General features: G+C 36.4%; 1 protein-coding gene across 2 annotated transcripts in view; it reads left to right on the top strand.

Moving 5' to 3' along the window:
* Positions 1 to 22,692, top strand: part of NBEA (neurobeachin) — a 743,995-nt gene that overhangs the window by 407,121 nt on the left and 314,182 nt on the right. For both annotated transcript variants that reach the window (XM_023208811.1, XM_023208812.1), the window contains exon 38: positions 1,371 to 1,537. In XM_023208811.1, coding sequence (XP_023064579.1) covers positions 1,371 to 1,537 — 167 coding nt within the window. The remainder of the gene's footprint in view (positions 1 to 1,370; positions 1,538 to 22,692) is intronic.

Genomic DNA, 22,692 nt, shown 5'->3' with positions numbered 1-22,692 from the left:
TTTGGGTTAGAGCTGTTGATTAAATTGTAAAAGATTTTACAAGTCAGGACATTTTGCTAGAACTTTTTGAGGAATTTTTCTGTCGCACATATCAGCCTATAATTAGGAAGAAAAGTATATTTGATTTTAGATGGGTACTTCACAGTTAAGTTTTTTTAGTTAGCTACTGTAATTGTTAAGGAAGAAAAATGAAAATTTAATTTTACTCTCCAGTGAGCTAATGAAATATTAAGCTCATTACTGAGGCAGATCATTGTACTAATTGGTGATTCCCTGTACAAAAAGATAAATTGGAAAATGAATTAATCCTTCTTAGATTACTGTAGGGTTATTTCTCCAGAAGAGATTACTTATGGTAGTAGTGTATATCAATAGATAAATGGGAGGAATATGTTCAAGTACCTTCCATGAAATAGATTTTTGCATAGTAATGATGAATGTGAACTAGTTCTATTTATTTTATCAGATGTATGAGACGTTTTTCTTCCTAGTTATATTACTTGTATTACAAGTTTATTAATGTTAAAAGTTATAGTCACACCACTCTGCATTTATTGTAGTTTTCTTTACAAAAACTACAATAAAAAGAACCAAATTTACAATTAAATGTTCCTCCTCATATTTACATGAAATATTTTTAGTACAAAAAATGATCCATTGATCAGCAGTGTTGCTAACAAATGTAAGAATGAATACATGTCAGATAGCTGACATGACAACTGATAATTATGGGAAAAGGGAGGTAAAATAAGGTAGTAGTTCTCATGAAACTGAACATATTACATTTTAAGAATGTGGAGAGATCGTAGAAAAAAATCTTGTCTCAGCTCCTCATTTACAAATATGAAACTGAGTATATTAAAATATATGGAGTTTGCATATTTTGTGAATTAAAATCCAGGTCTACTGAATTGCTAAATGGCTACATTTTCTTCTATATCACATTGCCATTCACGAAATGGAAAACTATAAATTAAATGACAGATTTTTGATTCTTATGTAATTATCAGCAACATGCTTCTTATTATAAGTGAGATATACTGTATTGGCTTGATAAACAAGTAGGTTTACATTTATAGTAAATATTTGTGCTTCTAAAATACAGAAAAATTAGATTCTCAGAATTGGAAGAAACCATAAGTCTTTAATTACTTCAATATTATTCAAATTATTTTACATATACTTTAGAAAGAGAACTTTTTATATTTGAAAGGTGACAATATGTATTCTTTAGAACAAAATATCAAAAGATTACATTATTTGAGCTTTAAAAAATTGAATTCCTGTTACCCTTTAACTTAGATGTATATCATCCTTACTTATATGCAGTAAAAAGTTTATTATTATGCATCGTTTGTATTTCTTTATAGTCACAGTGTGCCCAGTATGCTGCTGATAGAAGAGAGGAAGAAAAGATGTGTGACCATCTGATCAGTGCTGCGAAACATCGAGACCACGTAACAGCAAATCAGCTGAAACAGAAGATTCTCAATATTCTCACAAATAAACATGGTGCTTGGGGAGCAGTTTCTCATAGGTGAGTTATAATAAATTCGAGGAAATAACAATTCATAGGTTAATTATAATAGTAGGTAATAAAAAAAGGCTACAAATTTAAAAGTCATTTAAAAACATAATTTAAAATATAAAAAAATTACTTGAAATTTTTCCTGAAATCTTTAATAATTCTTCATCAGAAAAGTTTAAGGGAAAATCTAAACTTTTTATAGTAGCTACAGTGAAAGTTATGTCTACTTTATAATAATGTGCAACATAATACAAAATACGGTTAGGCAAGTATTTTAGTCTACTGTCTCTCATATGTAGCACGGATGTTTAGGTATAAGAAGTGACTCTTTTTAAAAAAGAATCTTTTAGAGTCAACTCTTCCTATTTATTAAAGTTGTATCATTCTTTTTTATACAGAAGCATATGTAAGCATATACTACAGAGAAGTAAAATGTTCTTTTAAAAAGTTTTCTTTCGTAATTTTCTATTCAGTCTTACCAAGGGAAGATTTTCATCTGAAATATGATTGTTTATGATAATGTAGTACAACTAAAACTAAAATTTGGTTGTTTAAAATCACAAATGTTCTCCCTAAAGTTTTGTGGACATACAATTATTTTTGTTGTTGTTCTTGTTGTTATCTGTACAATGAAGTTTTCTGGAAAACTAGTAGTAAAACAGGTCGGTATATTTAGATTGCTGATGTTCTTCCTTTTATATTTTTATTTTATTTGACCCCACTAAATGTTTTTATTAAATCTCTGTTTGGCAGAGTTTATTAAATCTCTGTTTGACAGAGTTGGCTGGTGAAATGTAAACACGACACTACTAAGAAGAGTGTTGGTAAAAATGATTCTGTTGACCGGGTGCAGTGGCTCACGCCTGTAATCCCAGCACTTTGGGAGGCCGAGGCGGGTAGATCACCTGAGGTCAGGAGTTTGAGACCAACCTGGCCAACATGGTGAAACTCCATCTCTACTAATTTTCAAAAATTAGCCAGGCATGGTGGTGGGTGCCTGTAATCCTAGCTACTCAGGAGGCTGAAGAACAAGAATTGCTTGAACCCAGGAGGCGGAGGTTGCAGTGAGCCAAGATTGTGCCACAGAACTCCAGCCTGGGTGACAGAATGAGACTTTGTCTCAAAAAAAAAAAAAAAACTGTTAGTTAGAGAAAAACACCTAGAATATGAGTAGGATGGTATTTAACCAACTTCGTGGAATTATGAGTATATGATAGATTTTTTAAAACTTTATTATTTTTGGATTTAAGGTAAAATTATAACATATGTCTTTAAAGTAGTCAACACTTAATATTTATCATAATAATAGCAATAACCCATGACCTCTAACATTTATTATTTGTTATGTGCTAGGTACCATACTAAGAACTTTACATGGATTATATCCTTTATCCTTGAACATCTTTATTAAGGGTTACATTGAGGTATTCTCCATTTTACCAGGAAGAACCTGAAGCTGAAAGAGGTTAAATACAACTTACACAGTATCACACTGCTTGTACAAATAGAGGCAGATTGTATCAGTCAGGATGCTCCAGAGATATTTATATTCATTAAATAAATTTATTTTAAGGAATTTGTTCATGAGATCATGGGAGGTGGTAAGTCTGAAATCTGTAGGACAGGCTGGCAGGCTAGAAACTCAGGCAAGATTTCTGTGTTACAGTCTTGAGGCAGAATTTCTTCTTCTCCAGGAAACCTCAGCTTTTGCTAAGGCCTTTGGTTGATTGGATGAGCCTTTCCCACATTCTTGAGGGTAATATCCTTTACTTAAAGTTAACTGACTGTAGATGTTAATCATATCTACAAAATACCTCCACAGCAACAGTTAGACTAATGTTCGACCAAACAACTGGGCATTATAGCCTAGCCAAGTTGACATAAAATTTAACCGTTACACACACTAACAATGACCTGAGCGTTTTACCATCTACAGACCTTGTCTCCCTTTTGTGTTATCTGAATTGGGTTTATCTCTTACTACTTACTTATATGTAGTCAGGACTGTAACATTATATTGCTAGTAACGCAGCTGGTATGATTCGGGATATTGCCTTAGCTGTATAAAGCAGTACATGGTTTGGGTTTTAATTATTTCCTTATATAATTAGAATACAGCTAAAGGACAGTGACCTCCATAGTAGCAGTCATGTGGTATCATGTCAGATGCGTCCTGTGCTAGCTGGTCAACAACCTTTCTGACATCTCATTAGACTGACAGAAGGCATGGCCTGAACCCTCAGAAGAGCAAGTGTCTTCTTTCCTGCACGTTAATTTCTGCCAACTATCTGAAAAAAAACTCACAATATTTTTATGATCATTTACTAACTGTGTCACTGAACTCTAAACCTTTAAGCATAGGCTTTGTTCTGTTTAATCCTCCTTAGTATTGGATTAACTAATAGGGCTCAGCTAATATCATTGAACCTCTTCTCTTTTCTGTCTTATTCACTCTCTAGACAATTTTATCTAGTCCCATGAATTAAAAATATTACTAGTATGTTGATAACTCTAAAATTTATTATTGCAAGTCCAGATCTCTCCCATCTCCAGGTCTGTATATTCATCTGTCCACTTGGCGTATTCTCCTTGATTATCTAATAGTCATCTCACACCTAACATGTGAAAACTGAGCTTCTAATATTTTCTTCCAGACCAGTTTCTCTTTTATTTTTCTCCATCTCAGCCAAAGGCAGCTCCATTCTTACTGTTCCCGAGGCGATAAATGTTGCTCTGTCCTTGACTACTGTTTACACATCCCACATTGAGCCCTTCAGCAAATCTTATTGACACTGCCACAAAACATATCCAGCTTTGACTGCTTCTCACCATTCTTTGGATCACCTTAGTCCAAGCCATATCATTCTCACTTGACTTATTGTAACCGCATGATATATAGTCTTATTTTTATATTTCACTTGACTTATTGTACCAGCATGATATATAGTCTTTCTTTTTATATTTTTCCCCTGTCCTCCTAAAGTCCATTCTCAGCACAATAGCCTGAGTGACTCTTGTTAAAATGTAAATCCCTCTGCTCCGGTGCTTAGAAATCTCCACAGCTGTACTATGCCAGACTGTAACCACTAGTCATGTGTGGCTATTGAAATTTAATTAATTATAATTAAATTTAATTAAAATTTTGATGCCTCAGTTGCACTAGCCAAATTTTAAGTACTCAGTAGCTACATGTGGCTGGTGGCTAACATAGTAGATATCACAGAACCTTTCCATCATTGCAGAAAGTTCTTTTGGTTTTTTTGTTTGTTTGTTTGTTTGTTTGTTTTTATTATACTTTAAGTTCTAGGGTACATGTGCATAGCATGCAGGTTTGTTACATATGTATACTTGTACCATGTTAGTGTGCTGCACCCATCAACTCGTCAGCAACCATCAATTCATCATTTATATCAGGTATAACTCCCAATGCAATCCCTCCCCCTTCCCTCCTTCCCATGATAGGCCCCGGTGTGTGATGTTCCCCTTCCTGAGTCCAAGTGATCTCATTGTTCAGTTCCCACCTATGAGTGAGAACATGCAGTGTTTGGTTTTCTGTTCTTGTGATAGTTTGCTAAGAATGATGGTTTCCAGCTGCATCCATGTCCCTACAAAGGACGCAAACTCATCCTTTTTTATGGCTGCATAGTATTCCATGGTGTATATGTGCCACATTTTCTGAATCCAGTCTGTCACAGATGGACATTTGGATTGATTCCAAGTCTTTGCTATTGTGAATAGTGCCGCAATAAACATACGTGTGCATGTGTCTTTATAGCAGCATGATTTATAATCCTTTGGGTATATACCCAGTAGTGGGATGGCTGAGTTATATGGTCCATCTAGTTCTAGATCCTTGAGGAATCGCCATACTGTTTTCCATAATGGTTGAACTAGTTTACAATCCCACCAACAGTGTAAAAGTGTTCCTATTTCTCCACATCCTCTCCAACACCTGTTGTTTTCTGACTTTTTAATGATTGTCATTCTAACTGGTGTGAGATGGTATCTCATTGTGGTTTTGATTTGCATTTCTCTGATGGCGAGTGATGATGAGCATTTTTTCATGTGTCTGTTGGCTGTATGAATGTCTTCTTTTGAGAAATGTCTGTTGATATCCTTTGCCCACTTTTTGATGGGGTTGTTTGTTTTTTTCTTGTATATTTGTTTGAGTTCTTTGTAGATTCTGGATATTAGCCCTTTGTCAGATGAGTAGATTGCAAAAATTTTCTCCCGTTCTGTAGGTTGCCCGTTCACTCTGATGGTAGTTTCTTTTGCTGTGCAGAAGCTCTTTAGTTTAATTAGATCCCATTTGTCGATTTTGGCTTTTGCTGCCATTGCTTTTGGTGTTTTAGACATGAAGTCCTTGCCCATGCCTATGTCCTGAATGGTACTACCTAGGTTTTCTTCTAGGGTTTTTATGGTATTAGGTCTAACATTTAAGTCTCTAATCCATCTTGAATTAATCTTCGTATAAGGAGTAAGGAAAGGATCCAGTTTCAGCTTTCTACTTATGGCTAGCCAATTTTCCCAGCACCATTTATTAAATAGGGAGTCCTTTCCCCATTTCTTGTTTCTCTCAGGTTTGTCAAAGATCAGATGGCTGTAGATGTGTGGTATTATTTCTGAGGACTCTGTTGTGTTCCATTGGTCTATATCTCTGTTTTGGTACCAGTACCATGCTGTTTCGGTTACTGTAGCCTTGTAGTATAGTTTGAAGTCAGGTAGCATGATGCCTCCAGCTTTGTCCTTTTGACTTAGGATTGTCTTGGCAATGCGGGCTCTTTTTTGGTTCCATGTGAACTTTAAAGCAATTTTTTCCAATTCTGTGAAGAAACTCATTGGTAGCTTAATGGGGATGGCATTGAATCTGTAAATAACCTTGGGCAGTATAGCCATTTTCACGATATTGATTCTTCCTATCCATGAGCATGGTATGTTTTTCCATTTGTTTGTGTCCTCTTTTATTTCACTGAGCAGTGGTTTGTACTTCTCCTTGAAGAAGTCCTTTACGTCCCTTGTAAGTTGGATTCCTAGGTATTTTATTCTCTTTGAAGCAATTGTGAATGGAAGTTCATTCCTGATTTGGCTCTCTGCTTGTCTGTTACTGGTGTATAAGAATGCTTGTGATTTTTGCACATTAATTTTGTATCCTGAGACTTTGCTGAAGTTGCTTATCAGCTTAAGGAGATTTTGGGCTGAGACAATGGGGTTTTCTAAATATACAATCATGTCATCTGCAAACAGGGGACAATTTGACTTCTTCTTTTCCTAACTGAATACCCTTGATTTCTTTCTCTTGCCTGATTGCCCTAGCCAGAACTTCCAACACTATGTTGAATAGGAGTGGTGAGAGAGGGCATCCCTGTCTTGTGCCCGTTTTCAAAGGGAATTTTTCCAGTTTTTGCCCATTCAGTATGATATTAGCTGTGGGTTTGTCATAAATAGCTCTTATTATTTTGAGGTACGTTCCATCAATACCGAATTTATTGAGCATTTTTAGAATGAAGAGCTGTTGAATTTTGTCAAAAGCCTTTTCTGCATCTATTGAGATAATCATGTGGTTCTTGTCTTTGGTTCTGTTGATATGCTGGATTACGTTTATTGATTTGCGAATGTTGAACCAGCCTTGCATCCCAGGGATGAAGCCCACTTGATCATGGTGGATAAGCTTTTTGATGTGCTGCTGAATCCGGTTTGCCAGTATTTTATTCAGGATTTTTGCATTGATGTTCATCAGGGAGATTGGTCTAAAATTCTCTCTTTTTGTTGTGTCTCTGCCAGGCTTTGGTATCAGGATGATGTTGGCCTCATAAAATGAGTTAGGGAGGATTCCCTCTTTTTCTATTGATTGGAATAGTTTCAGAAGGAATGATACTAGCTCCTCCTTGTACCTCTGGTAGAATTCAGCTGTGAATCCATCTGGTCCTGGACTTTTTTTGGTTGGTAGGCTATTAATTATTGCCTCAATTTCAGAGCCTGCTATTGGTCTATTCAGGAATTCACCTTCTTCCTGGTTTAGTCTTGGAAGAGTGTAAGTGTCCAGGAAATTATCCATTTCTTCTAGATTTTCTAGTGGATTTGCGTAGACGTGTTTATAGTATTCTCTGATGGTAGTTTGTACTTCTGTGGGGTCGGTGGTGATATCCCCTTTATCATTTTTTATTGCATCTATTTGATTCCTCTCTCTTTTCTTCTTTATTAGTCTTGCTAGTGGTCTGTCAATTTTGTTGATCTTTTCAAAAAACCAGCTCCTGGATTCATTGATTTTTTGGAGGGCTTTTTGTGTCTCTATCTCCTTCAGTTCTGCTCTGATCTTAGTTATTTCTTGCCTTCTGCTAGCTTTTGAATGTGTTTGCTCTTGCCTCTCTAGTTGTTTTAATTGTGATGTTAGAGTGTCAATTTTAGATCTTTCCTGCTTTCTCTTGTGGGCATTTAGTGCTATAAATTTCCCTCTACACACTGCTTTAAATGTGTCCCAGAGATTCTGGTATGTTGTATCTTTGTTCTCATTGGTTTCAAAGAACATCTTTATTTCTGCCTTCATTTCGTTATGTACCCAGTAGTCATTCAGGAGCAGGTTGTTCAGTTTCCATGTAGTTGAGCGGTTTTGATTGAGTTTCTTAGTCCTGAGTTCTAGTTTGATTGCACTGTGGTCTGAGAGACAGTTACTTATAATTTCTGTTCTTTTACATTTGCTGAGGAGTGCTTTACTTCCAATTATGTGGTCAATTTTGGAATAAGTGCGATGTGGTGCTGAGAAGAATGTATATTCTGTTGATTTGGGGTGGAGAGTTCTATAGATGTCTATTAGGTCCGCTTGGTGCAGAGATGAGTTCAATTCCTGGATATCCTTGTTAACTTTCTGTCTCATTGATCTGTCTAATGTTGACAGTGGAGTGTTGAAGTCTCCCATTATTATTGTATGGGAGTCTAAATCTCTTTGTAAGTCTCTAAGGACTTGCTTTATGAATCTGGGTGCTCCTGTATTGGGTGCATATATATTTAGGATAGTTAGCTCTTCCTGTTGAATTGATCCCTTTACCATTATGTAATGGCCTTCTTTGTCTCTTTTGATCTTTGATGGTTTAAAGTCTGTTTTATCAGAGACTAGGATTGCAACCCCTGCTTTTTTTTGTTCTCCATTTGCTTGGTAGATCTTCCTCCATTCCTTTATTTTGAGCCTATGTGTGTCTCTGCATTTGAGATGGGTCTCCGGAATACAGCAGACTGATGAGTCTTGACTCTTTATCCAGTTTGCCAGTCTGTGTCTTTTAATTGGAGCATTTAGTCCATTTACATTTAAGGTTAATATTGTTATGTGTGAACTTGATCCTGCCATTATGATATTAACTGGTTATTTTGCTCGTTAGTTCATGCAGTTTCTTCCTAGCCTCCATGGTCTTTACATTTTGGCATGCTTTTGCAATGGCTGGTACCGGTTGTTCCTTTCCATGTTTAGGACTTCCTTCAGGGTCTCTTGTAAGGCAGGCCTGGTGGTGACAAAATCTCTAAGCATCTGCTTATCTGTAAAGGATTTTATTTCTCTTTCGCTCATGGAACTTACTTTGGCTGGATATGAAATTCTGGGTTTAAAATTATTTTCTTTAAGAATGTTGAATATTGGCCCCCACTCTCTTCTGGCTTGTAGGGTTTCTGCCGAAAGATCTGCTGTTAGTCTGATGGGCTTCCCTTTGTGGGTAACCCGACCTTTCTCTCTGGCTGCCCTTATGATTTTTTCCTTCATTTCAACTTTGGTGAATCTGGCAATTATGTGTCTTGGAGTTGCTCTTCTCGAGGAGTATCTTTGTGGCGTTCTCTGTATTTCCTGAATTTGAATGTTGGCCTGCCCTACTAGGATGGAGAAGTTCTCCTGGATGATATTATGAAGAGTGTTTTCCAACTTGGTTCCATTTTCCCCCTCACTTTCAGGCACCCCAATCAGACATAGATTTGGTCTTTTTACATAATCCCATACTTCTTGCAGGCTTTGTTCATTTCTTTTTCTTCTTTTTTCTTTTGGTTTCTCTTCTCACTTCATTTCATTCATTTGATCCTCAATCGCTGATACTCTTTCTTCCAGTTGATCAAGTTGGTTACTGAAGCTTGTGCATTTGTCACGTATTTCTCGTGTCATGGTTTTCATCTCTGTCATTTCGTTTATGACCTTCTCTGCATTAATTAGTCTAGCTGTCAATTCTTCCACTCTTTTTTCAAGATTTTTAGTTTCTTTGCGCTGGGTACGTAATTCCTCCTTTAGCTCTGAGAGGTTTGATGGACTGAAGCCTTCTTCTCTCATCTCATCAAAATCATTCTCTGACCAGCTTTGATCCGTTGCTGGCGATGGGCTGTGCTCCTTTGCAGGAGGAGATGCGCTCTTATTTTTTGAATTTCCAGCTCTTCTGCCCTGCTTTTTCCCCATCTTTGTGGTTTTATCTGTCTCTGGTCTTTGATGATGGTGACGTACTGATGGGGTTTTGGTATAGGTGTCCTTCCTGTTTGATAGTTTTCCTTCTGACAGTCAGGACCCTCAGCTATAGGTATGTTGGAGATTGCTTGAGGTCCACTCCAGACCCTGTTTGCCTGGGTATCAGCAGCAGAGGTTGCAGAAAACAGAATATTACTGAACAGCGAGTGCACCTGTCTGATTCTTGCTTTGGAAGCTTCCTCTCAGGGGTGTACTCCACCCTGTGAGGTGTGGGGTGTCAGACTGCCCCTAGTGGGGGATGTCTCCCAGTTAGGCTACTCAGGTGTCAGGGACCCACTTGAGCAGGCAGTGTGTCCCTTCTCAGATCTCAACCACTGCTCTCTTCAAAGCTGTCAGACAGAGTTGTTTGCGTCTGCACAGGTTGCTGCTGCTTTTTTTGTTGTAGCTGTGCCCTGTCCCCAGAGGTGGAGTCTACAGAGACAGGCAGGTTTCCTTGAGCTGCTGTGAGCTCCACCCAGTTGGAGCTTCCCAGCGGCTTTGTTTACCTCCTTAAGCCTCAGCAATGGTGGGCGCCCCTCCCCCAGCCTCGCTGCTGCCTTGTGGTTAGATTGCAGACTGCTGTGTTAGCAATGAGGGAGGCTCCGTGGGCGTGGTCCCCTCCTGGCCAGGTGTGGGATATATTCTCCTGGTGTGCCTGCTTAAAGCGCAGTATTGGGGTGGGAGTTACCTGATTTTCCAGGTGTTGTGTGTCTCAGTTCCCCTGGCTAGGAAAAGGGATTCCCTTCCCCCTTGCGCTTCCCAGGTGAGGCGATGCCTCGCCCTGCTTCAGCTGTTGCTGGTCGGGCTGCAGCAGCTGACCAGCACTGATTGTCCGGCACTCCCTAGTGAGGTGACCCCAGTACCTCAGTTGAAAATGCAGAAATCACCGGTCTTCTGTCTTGCTGGCACTGGGAGTTGGAGACTGGAGCTGTTCCTATTTGGCCATCTTGCTCTGCCCACGCAGAAAGTTCTTTTGAACACTTGCTGCAGAGGTTTACCATTCACTGAGGAGGAAAGTAAGATCTCATAGTGACTTATTAGGCCCTACATGGTTTAGTCTCTGTTAACTCTTTAACCTCTCTCCCTGTACTCTCCTCTTGGTTCTTTTTGTCATGGTCACCCTGGCTTCTTTCTTGCACGTCATGTTTGCTCTGTTTAGAATACTTTCGCAAACTTTTACATTTTGTTCAGGCGTTAATTCCAAATGATACCATCTCAAAAAAAAAAAAAAAATCCTTCTCTAGCCACTCTGTCTAAAATTGTACTTCTTCCTTCAAATATTTTATATTGTATTTCCCTGCTTTTCAACATCTATTACTTTGATACTTAAATTTCATATATTATACTTAAATATTATTTTTATTGTTTTTTTTTCCAGTAGCATGTAAGCTTCATAATGGAATAGATTTTTTGCTCTTTTATCCATAATTGTATCCCCAGCACCCAGAATAAGCCCTGATGCATAGTAGGTATCAAAAAATTTGTGAACAAATTAATGAATAAATACTTTGTGTATGCCCTTTTTTTGTCAGTGACAATACCTGTCATGGAATAATAGAAAATAAACTAGTTCATTGGGAATAATTGTATGTTTTATTTATCTTTATTAAATGCCAAAAAGTACTTATTCCTGCATGAAACCAAAGTGTTAGAGCCAGCAACCACCTAAAACAGTTGTTTACAAATCCAGTAACATTTTACATAGAAAAATTTATATATTCTAACTGGACTCACAAGTTCCTCAAAAAGACAGGAAACTGTTTTAACAGCAAAGTTGCTTTTGAATGCTGTTATTCTGTGAATGTTACAGATTTGGTTTTTATATAAATTATCAACTTCTATATATTATACAGTGTATGTTTCTACTACAGAATAATGCTCTCAACTTGCAAATGCAAGAAAAATGTGTGGCCATATTTTGCAGGCTAATCCAATGGGATTAATACAATTGTGCATGTAAGAATATTTATGTCATACTTAGGAGTAACTGAAAAATATTCTTCCATAGTAGAATGACGGTCAATTTTTTGTTTGGAGTTCATCTTACCGAACTTCTAAACTGTATTTGACAGTCCTATGAACTCTGTTCTTTTGATCTCTTTTGTTTCACTGTTACATCTGACCTCACATCCTGCCATGCATCTTCTCAGCCCATGGCTCACTCCACCACAGCCACCCTGGCTTCTGTCTGTTTTGTATACAGGCCAAGCACTTTCTCCTTTTGTATGCTGTTCCTTCTGTATGATATACTCAGGTCTTTGCACAAGTGTTTCCTCATTTGAGTGGACTTCTCTGACCGTTCTATCAAAAATTGCACACCGCATTTTTCCCTTCATCACTCCCTCAATTTTCAATGCTTTAATCTTCTTCATAGCACCTATCACTTGGCATATAATTTAGTGTTTAAGTATTTTTTTACCTGATATTATGGACTGTCATTTACTGGTATATCCCCAGTGCATAGAACTTTGCATATAATAATTGTTCAACACATAATTTAAAAATTAATGAATCCATGAAAGTTTCCATACACATGTATCATGACACCATGTGTAAATGGCATGTAAGCTAGTTTTGATAAAATAATCTTTCCACATAGAATTTGAGCTTTATAATCAACATTAAGAGCTCAATTACTCACTAGCTGTGTCACTTGTAAGCTATGTAATCTCGAACAAATAGGTGTTTTTGTTTTCTTTTTTGTTGTTTTTTTAACTTTTAAGTTCAGTGGTACATTTGCAGGTTTGTTACATAGGAACACTTGTGGGGGGTTGTTATATAGATTATTTCATTGCCCAGGAATTAAGCCTATTATCTGTTAGTTATTTTTCCTGATCTTCTCCCTCCTCTTACCCTCCACCCTGTTGTAGGCCCCTGTGTGTGTTCTCCTCCTCTATATGTCCATGTGTTCTCATCATTTAGCTCCCACTTGTATGTGAGAACACATGGTATTTGGTTTTCTGTTCCTGTGTTAGTTTCTAAGGATAATGGCCCCCAGCTCCATCTTTGTCCCTGCAAAGGACATGGTATCATTTTTTGTTATGGCTGCATTGTATTCCATCATGTATATGTACCACATTTTCTTTATGCAGTCTGTAATTTATGACCATTTTTGTTGATTTCATGTCTTTTGAGCAAAGATTTTACCTTCCTGATGCTCACCTTTTCTCATTCAGAAAATGGGATGAAAAGCTTCTACTAAATTGGGTTATATTAATATGAAGAAGTGAAATACTGTGTGCAAAATGCTTAATATAATGTCGGACACAATAGATACCCAATGCTCGTTAGTAGTCTCTTCTTTTTTCTGTGAGTCTGCTCTTTGCAAAGAGCCTTCTAAAAATGTTTTCTGTCTGCTTAATCACTCTTTAACTTCTAATATATAGTTGTAATGTATTGATTTTATTCATTTTATCAACAGATAATTCTCTTTCTTTTAATTGAGATGGAGTCTCACACTGTCACCCAGGCTGGAGTTCAGTGGCACGATCTTTGCTCACTGTAATCTCCACCTTCCAGGTTCAAGCAGTTCTCTTGCCTCAGCCTCCAGAGTAGCTGGGATTCCAGGCACACACCACCACACCCGGCTAAATCTTTTTATTTTTGGTAGAGACAGGGTTTAACCATGTTGGCCAAACTGGTCTTGAACTCCTGACCTCAAGTGATCTGCCCGCCTCGGCCTCCCACAGTACTGGGATTATAGGAGTGAGCCACCATGCCAGCCTCAACAGATAATTCTTGAGCTCCTATTTGTGCAAAACAGATATACTTTCTTCCCAACTGAGCTTATGGTCTAGTAGAAGAGATTGATATTGAATTAATAATTATAGAAATAGGCCAGGCGTGGTGGCTTAAACCTGTAATCCCAGCACTTTGGGAGGCTGAGATGGGCAGATTACTTTGACCTGGCCAATATGGTGAAATCCTGTCTCTACTAAAAATAAAATATTAGCTAGGCATGGTGACGTGTGCCTGTAATCCCAGCTACTCAGTAGTCTGAAACGGGAGAATCACTTGAACCTGGGAGGGAGAGGTGGCAGTGAGCTGAGATTGTGCCACTGCACTCCAGCCTGGGCGACACAGCAAGTCTCCATCTCAAAAAAAAAAAAAAAAAAGGAAATAAAGATATAAAACGTTGGCAAATGATAGGAGACAAAAGTGCCAGGTACTTTGAAGGAGCGTGTAAAACAGAGGAGCTTTATTTTAAATTAGAGAGTGCGGAAAGACTTGTTTGAAGGACCTCTGTCTAAGCCAAGTAAAGAGATGAGTAGCGCATCTTTAGCAAAGAGTGGCGTGTAAACCATTCAAAAGAGAAATATTACAGAGACTCTGGGCTTAAAAAACAAAATGAACAAAACGGAAGGTAGTTTGTCTGGAGCTTAGTGAATATTGGGGGTAGTGGCTTGAGAGGAGACTGGAGAATAACATGAGCCAGATGATTAAAAGTACTGTTCGATCATGTTAAGGATTTGTGACTTTATCCTAAGTAGCATGAAAAGCAAAGAAGGATTTGAACAGGAGAATAACATGATGTGATTTATGTTTTAACAACATCAGTCTGGCTGTTATATGAAGATACATATGCAGCACAAATAGGAAAATATAGTCACCTTATTTATAGCCGAGTTCAAATGTCACCTTTTTCTATAGCATCCCTTGGCTTTCTCTATCTTTTCTAACACTGCTTCCCCATATTTTGTTGTTGTTATCTGTATTGAAATTATCTGTGATATATCACTTAATGTTTTATAGCCATGTGAATGTGCCTATCTCTTTCAACATACTTGTAGCTTCCTAAGTGTAGGGATTGAATACTAATTGTTGTAATATCCCTGTTATCAAGTATATGTTAAATATGAAGGAATTTCATCCCTATAATGTTCTGCTTGCTATTCTACCAAAAAAAAGTTTAGTTATAACATAAAAATCTCTTTTACATCTATCTTTGGATTCAGTGATGGGGCTGGTTCTAACATATTTTAGTGTTTGAATTAATAATGTTGATCTTTATTTCTGTGTTGAGGAAAACTATGAGAGATCCTTTAACATGCATATTTCGAGATTCTGTGTTGTTAAATAATGCTCAATGTATATAGTTTTTCTTTGTTTATTTTAGGTTTTTGGATCATATTTCCTATTGCTTAAACTAATTAAGCCATACAGCCTAATTTAAGTGAACAGGTTTTAATAGCCCCTTGAGTTTAATAGACGTGTGTGTGTGTGTGTGTGTGTGATCTCAGTTTTTATTATTCATTTTCATATAAGCATTACTATTAAGGTTTCGTTTTCTGGTAAGATATTGGGAGCACAGCTATGTATTGATGGTAACTATATTGATACTTCACTTGGAACGTCTTATTTGCATCCTAACAACTGTAAGGAAGACGTTATTTTTTCTGTTTTACGGATAAAAAAATGTGAGATTCATAGAGATCAAATGTCTTGCCCAGTATTACACAGCTAAGTGATAGAAACAAAAGTAGGATTTGAGTCTAGATTGATCTGACCCTAAAGCTTGTAGTCATTTCAATGATTAATTACTGATTATTGTATTGATTATAAAAACTGGCCGTTAGAATAATGAAATACAAAGAACTGTGAATTAAGAAGAAGACTGATGACTTGGAAATCTGGGGCTTTAAAACATATTCTTAGGTTTCCCAAATCCAAGGCCCAAACTGAAGTGACTTTGGACCTGCCACCCACTGAAGGCATGGAAGAACTTGTCTGAACCTAAAAGATTCAATTGACTTCCAGAACAAAAATAAACAAATATTCTACAGAGGAAGTTAACAAGATCAGTGTACTACAAGGTAATATTACAAATGTCCAGGATACAGTCCAAAATTCCTCAATATACAAAGGAAAGTCTCACCGTTTCTCAAGGACAGAGAGTTAACAGATGCCAATCTCAAGATGACTGAAATGTTGAAACTATCAAAGACTTAAAAGCACCTTTATTATCATCTTCCATGAAGTAAAGGTGAATACTTTTTAAATAAATAGACTGATAGATCTCAGCAGGGAAATAAAAACTATATAAAAAAACAAAAAATGAAAAATCCATCACCTAAAATGAAATATTCACTGGATAAGCTCAATGGTAGAATGAAGATGACAGAGGAAAGAGTAAATGATTTTGAAGATAGATCAAACAAAATTTTATAATTGAAGAAAAGAGAGAAATCAGATTGAAGGAAAAATTAAGATAGCTTCGGGCACCTCTGAGATAATGTCACACAAAACGTCTGAGTTTGAACACTGAATGCTCAGAAGAAGAGGAGAAAGAAATTGGTACAGAAACATTATTTACAGAAAAAAATGGTTGAAAATGTATCAAATGAGGTGGAAGATGTCAAGTTAGAGACTGAAGAAGCTCAGAGGTGACAAACAGTATAAATACAATTATACAATTAAAGCTAAATCTAGACACATGCTAATTAATCTTCTGAAAAGCAAGATAAAGAAAAAATCTCGAAAGAAAATACAGGAAAACACAACCTGTTACCTATAATAGGCAACGATTCAAAAGATAACTTTTTTATCAGAGATAAGTGGAGGCCGGAAAAATAACTGGCAACCCAGAATTCAGCATTCAGCAAAAATATTCTTTAGAAATGAAGGCAAAATTAAAACATTCTCAATGAAGTATTAAGAGAATTCTTCGCCAACAGAAATGTTCTCAGAAATTCCAGAGGATCTCTTTCAGGTAGAAGGGGAACAAAAACATAGAACTTTAAGAATGAAGAAGCATTCTTTGTTTTGTTTTGTTTCTCCCACAACAGTGCAAAGGCAGTGTAGTGGAGAAATGATAGTTTTTTCAGCAAATAGAGCAGGAACAGTTGAACATCCATGTGCAAAAATCGGAAGTTGCCTGCACCACGGACCCTATGCAAAACTTAACTCCAAATGGACCATAGACTTAAATACAAAATGTAACACCATAAGACTTCTAGTCGAAAACATAGGAGAAAAATCTTTGTGACCTTTCTTGTTTTGGGCAAAGAGTTATTAAATACAGTACCAAAAGTCTGATCCATAAAAGAAAAAATAATTTAAAACATTTTTTCTGTGAAAGACTGTTGAGAGAAAGCCACATTCCTTCAGACTGGGAAAACCATAGACTGGGAAAAAATACTTTTAACAATGAGAAACAAATATTGTAATTAAGAAAAGCAACCTAAATATTTTGACAGATGCTTCATTACTATAGGCAAACAGAACAGTGGTTTTCAAGGGTTAACACCTGAGGGAGGATTTGACTAGAAAAGTGGCCACATGAGAGAGCTTTTCGGGATGATGGAGCTGTCCTATATTTTGATTGGGGTAGTGGTGTTATGCCTGTATGCATTTGTCAACATTCATACAGTTGTAAGTCAGAGTGTGAATTTTACTATATGTAAATTTGAAAATGTTTTAAAACTTTAAAAATACATGACCTGGAAAAGGTTTTACAGGTAATTCTTCAGTTGTTAACACTAGTATTTGTCACTCTCTGCATTATATATTTATTATAAAGATTTCCATCAAATATTATTTAATTGTTGTTATAAAGATAAATAAGTTACAGCTCAGATTATCTGTTATTTCTATGCAAACACTATTATGTTATGTTGGTCATAGAGTCTCAAGACCATAAATTGGATTAGCTTTCTCTATAGCGATACCTATAAATAGGTTAAGTTGTACTAGATGTATTTATATGTGTGTGTGTATGTGTACATATGTGTTTTACATAATCCTACAGTAAATTTACCATTCTCTAATAAAGATTATGAATTATTAAAATGAGAAAAAAAACTTTCCCAGCAATTTTTATATAATTTAAAATGTCAAGGTTTTACTTAGAAATGTGCTCTACACTCAATGAATATAGTTGTTACAAGTATTCTGACAGTAATTGAGTTAGACTAAACAGTCTACCAATTGTGATCTCAGTAACACTGTGAAATCTAAGATGACTTACCCATGCCCACCAAACAAACATGCTTAGGAAATAAATATATTTACATCATAGATTATATTTTTAATGGCTGTAAAGCTTCACAAAAGGCTGTTATAGTTTTATGAGAGCTATGTAAATGTACATAACAGGTTCAAATGAGAACGTGTGTTTTTTTGTTTCAATTTGATATTCTATACTTCGAAAAGAAGAGTTCTTAAACTCACTGTTTCAAGAATTTAAAGTCAAAATAATAATTAAAATAAATTAGAATAAGGATTATCAGCACAAAATAATAAAGTGACATAAGATAAGTACTAAAACCTAAAGTGAGCAATGACCTGGTGGAACTGTAAAGTAAAAATTATATGCTTTTTCAGCAAATTCTGAGTTTAGAATATTCTCATGCAGTCTATTCACTTTCACTTCCTGGTCCCACTCCTGTTTCCCCTATCTTCAGACCTTCACCATTGCCGTTTATGGTGGATGCGAACTGCAACCACTATACTAAGGCATTTATTTAAATCCAGCTTAATTTGCTCCTAGCCCCTCCATGGGGCTGGTAGAAAATTTAATCCCAGTTATTTATAGAGCCCCAAACACATACACATTCCAAGATTAGATAGATATTTTAATAATTTTACTGGTGTAAAGCCCTGGAATTATTTCACTCTGGACTCTAGGAGCATGTTTGATTTATTCTTAAAGGTATGTCTGTTTCTGGCCAAAATGCTACATTAGTTTCTAAACTAAGGCAAGGAGCCGTAGTACCTAGGGCATGGCCATATGGGTTCCAGCCATTTCATTAAAAGTAAATGTACCCTATCACTTTTAGGACCCCTTTCTTTTATTATCTTTCCAGCCTTGGAATTAACTACCTGAACCCTGATTACTTCAACTTCCTTACCCCAAAAAGCCTTCCTGTCCATCCTCTCTTGTAGGATAGTTCATCTACTAACAATTCTTATATCTGTTGAGAAGATAAGGGAATTCTCAGGTCTCCTGAATTCAAGATCCTGCTTGTTCTGAAAGGGTTGGCATAGGATGAAGTGGAAATTTTGTTTATTTTTCTGATCCATTTGGATTCCCTGGCTTCCCTTTCTAGAATCGTCCTAAAACATCTATCTGATTCAAAGGTACTATATAACCATGGAACAATTTTTTCTTCTCCCTTGGATATTTGAACCTTTGACATTTAACTCATCATGTTCTAGCTAAATGATTAATTTTAAATGTTCTAATGTACAGAAAACATAAATCTCACTTTAGGTGGAATCATTGTGACTTACTGATTGAATAAATAGGAAAGAATCAGGAATGTTGCTGTCATCCTTCACTGGGTGAATGGTGGTGCCCCTCTTGGAACTGAAAAATGTGGAAGGAACTGGTATACAAAGGAATATGATTATGTTGAGTTTGCCTTGCCTGTGGCATGTTCTGGTGGAAATGTCTACCAGGAAGTTGAAAATAGAAATAGCTCCATGTGATATGAGGTCACTACTTATGCATGTGATAACCTTCTCAGACATATCCAAAACATATTTCTCTTATGGCCAACAAATTTCATCTTCCCATTTTCCCAGAGAAGGGCATCTAGGAAACATCCTTGATTTACTTCTTTCCTTCAGCCCTTTCTCTGCCTATACAACCCACATACACAAATAGTCTATCAGCAAGTCCAACAATACATGTAGAGTATATGCTCTCTTCTTCCAAGCACTGAAAATAGTTTGAAGATGGGTTCTTCCAGGGCTGTGTCTTGCTGGGTGGGTTCACCAAGGCAAAAGAATAAGGTAAATATTAAGATACAAGTAAAGAAGTGGTCAAAGTAATAGAGTGTACTTAGTCTGAGATAGTTAAAGAAGGTAAGTAAAGAAAGAAGGAGATTGATGAGCAGAAAGTTAAGCAGTTAAGGAAACAAGCATCAGTGTTTTAAAAGGATGGAACGTTGTAGGATGTTTGAATTTAAGATTCAGAAATACAGCAATTAATACAAGATTGACAAATCTAGAATGTTGTCATGAAAGTGAGTAAGGGGATTGAAGATCATGGTAATCAGATTATGAAACTGAAAGGATGGAATCTTCTGTTGATTTTACCCAAGATAAATCCAGGAAAGCAAGATTGTCAGCATTTTCCAAAAGTCTTCGGTAAATAAGTGAAATGGCCTGTGAGGCTGACAGATAATCCCAAATGAGGAGAGGTATAAGATAGTATTGCCTGATTTAACAGGACCCTTAAAAGAATCCCATCTCAAAGTTGATCTTCCTTAAAACAAAACATAATGCAGGTGCAAAGGGAGAGGAGTTGAAAATATATTATGGAATGACAGAGCTTTAAAAGCCAGTCAACATTCATTGACCCTGATAGAACTCTAATACAGGTCACCTTGGTAAGAGTAACTATTTGAAAGCACTTAGTGATGCAGATCAATAATGATTGGATGGGTCAGCATCAAAAATGTCTGTTATTTAGACATGAAGGAAATTAGGCGGAAACCTCTATGAGCCAGTAGATTGCCATCATCATTTCTGATGCATTTTTTCTAAAGTATATAGATTTTTACAAATTAAGATAATTAGTAAGTCAGAAGTACGATACTTTGTAAAATGCATAATACATAGATTAAAATTACATGAAACAACAAATAATGAAGAAAATCAGAATGTAAATATAAAATAACTCTCACAAATATTAAACTACTTTTTCAGCAACAGAAAAGTCATTAGTTTTAAAATAAAAATTAGTTTTTGGATTTCCTACATTAATGAAACTGCTCCTTGGCTTACAAATGGCATGACATTTAAAATTTTTGACCCATTCACAACAAACATCAGTAGTTAAAGTGAGGCTATCACAGTCCCTTAGTCTATAACTTAGCTGCTTATTAAAATATACATTTACCAAACCAAAAAGTGTTTTTCTTTTTTTGTTTTTTTTTTTTTTGTTTTTTGTTTGTTTGTTTTTTGAGACAGAGTCTCACTCTATTGCCCAGTCTGGAGTGCAGTGGCACGATCTCAGCTCACTGCAAGCTCTACCTCCCGGGTTCATGCCATTCTCCTGCCTCAGCCTCCCAAGTAGCTGGGACTACAGGCACCTGCCACCACACCCAGCTAATTTTTTCTATTTTATAGTACAGATGGGGTTTCATCATGTTAGTCAGGATGGTCTCGATCTCCTGACCTCATGATCTGCCCACCTCAGCCTCCCAAAGTTCTGGGATTATAGGCGAGAGCCACCACGCCCAACCAAAAAGTATTTTTCAAAAAGTAATATCTGGAATCTTGTCAGATTCTAAGGCATTTTTGTTGAAATCATTGAAGATGGAACATTATTAGGCTAGTGAGATAAATCTCTTGATACTCGCTGTGACTTTTGTTTTAGAAGCTTGCTTTTTGGTTTAGATCTTTTTTATTTCTATATCATCACATTTTCTAAAACAAAATGTTCTACTCATAAAATTTTAGGAAAATTATGAAAATGCATGTTAAAAGGTTTAGAAATTTGAATTCTGACTGCCTTTTTCTCTACAGATATCCTCTTTTTATAACAACATGTATTTTTGTTTTTCATAAGTGAAGAGTAAATTAGTTTACAGTGATATTGTTCTATATTATATGTACACTCAAATTGTATGCATTAGATTGTGGAGCATTTTCTCATATTTGTGCTCACAAGTAAGTTAGTGTCATTTGTCAATAATAAGGCTTGCCTGCGTAGTTGGAAAGTGCCATTGCCCTAGAGTGCTGTATTGTGAAGTCATCTGTCATGGATACATTATACACAGAGAGAAGACTATTTATGTTTATGGCATTTTAAGTAACTGAGTTAAACTCTTTGGAATATAGAGAAATGGCTTGTTTACTGTCATCACTGTTCACTTAATCCTACGACCTTGACATGATAGCATTCCCATAAATCTCCCTGTGGGTGGTTCAATAAAACAGATGAACATCAAAATGTAATGATTGTTTCAGCTTTAGGAATTAACTATGTAATGGAATAAATATAAGCCAGTAAGCAATATTACAGAAACATTCTATTATACCAACCCCTTTTTCTAACAGATAATACTTACTAGAACATAAGGAGTTATTATATATTCTATTTTCTGATAGTGTTTGCAGTATCTAATAGATTATTATATATTAAAAAAGAAAACAGATAAAAATAATATGCATATTATGACTGGATTTTTAAAAAGCAGTTTAAAATTTTTCATATACCTATGATTATAAAAATAATGAAGTTAGGTTTTTTTTGCAATGATGTTTTAATATAGCTTTATTTTACATTGTGTTTTTATTGCATTTTATCTCCATTGTTAATTTTCTCTGATTTGTTCCTTTTAATTTTGTAATTCTTCAGACATAAATTTTTGACTTCAGTACATTCCTCTTTCCCCCAATGTAAGCAGCTACTAAGGTATTCAGGAAAAAAAATTGAGGAAATTGGAAAACTAAAAAAATAATTGGCCGGGCGCGGTGGCTGAAGCCTGTAATTCCAGCACTTTGGGAGGCCGAGACGGGCGGATCGCGAGGTCAGGAGATCGAGACCATCCTGGCTAACACGGTGAAACCCCATCTCTACTAAAAAATACAAAAAACTAGCCGGGCGAGGTGGCAGGCGCCTGTGGTCCCAGCTACTCAGGAGGCTGAGGCAGGAGAATGGCATAAACCCAGGAGGCAGAGCTTGCAGTGAGCTGAGATCCGGCCACTACACTCCAGCCTGGGCGACAGAGCGGGACTCCGTCTCAAA

This window comes from Piliocolobus tephrosceles, chromosome X (genome assembly GCF_002776525.5).
Source record: "Piliocolobus tephrosceles isolate RC106 chromosome X, ASM277652v3, whole genome shotgun sequence".
In the NCBI taxonomy this organism is placed as follows: Eukaryota; Metazoa; Chordata; class Mammalia; order Primates; family Cercopithecidae; genus Piliocolobus; species Piliocolobus tephrosceles.
The sequence above is the reverse complement of the archived record's forward strand: the minus strand, read 5'-3'. Positions and strand labels throughout refer to the sequence as shown.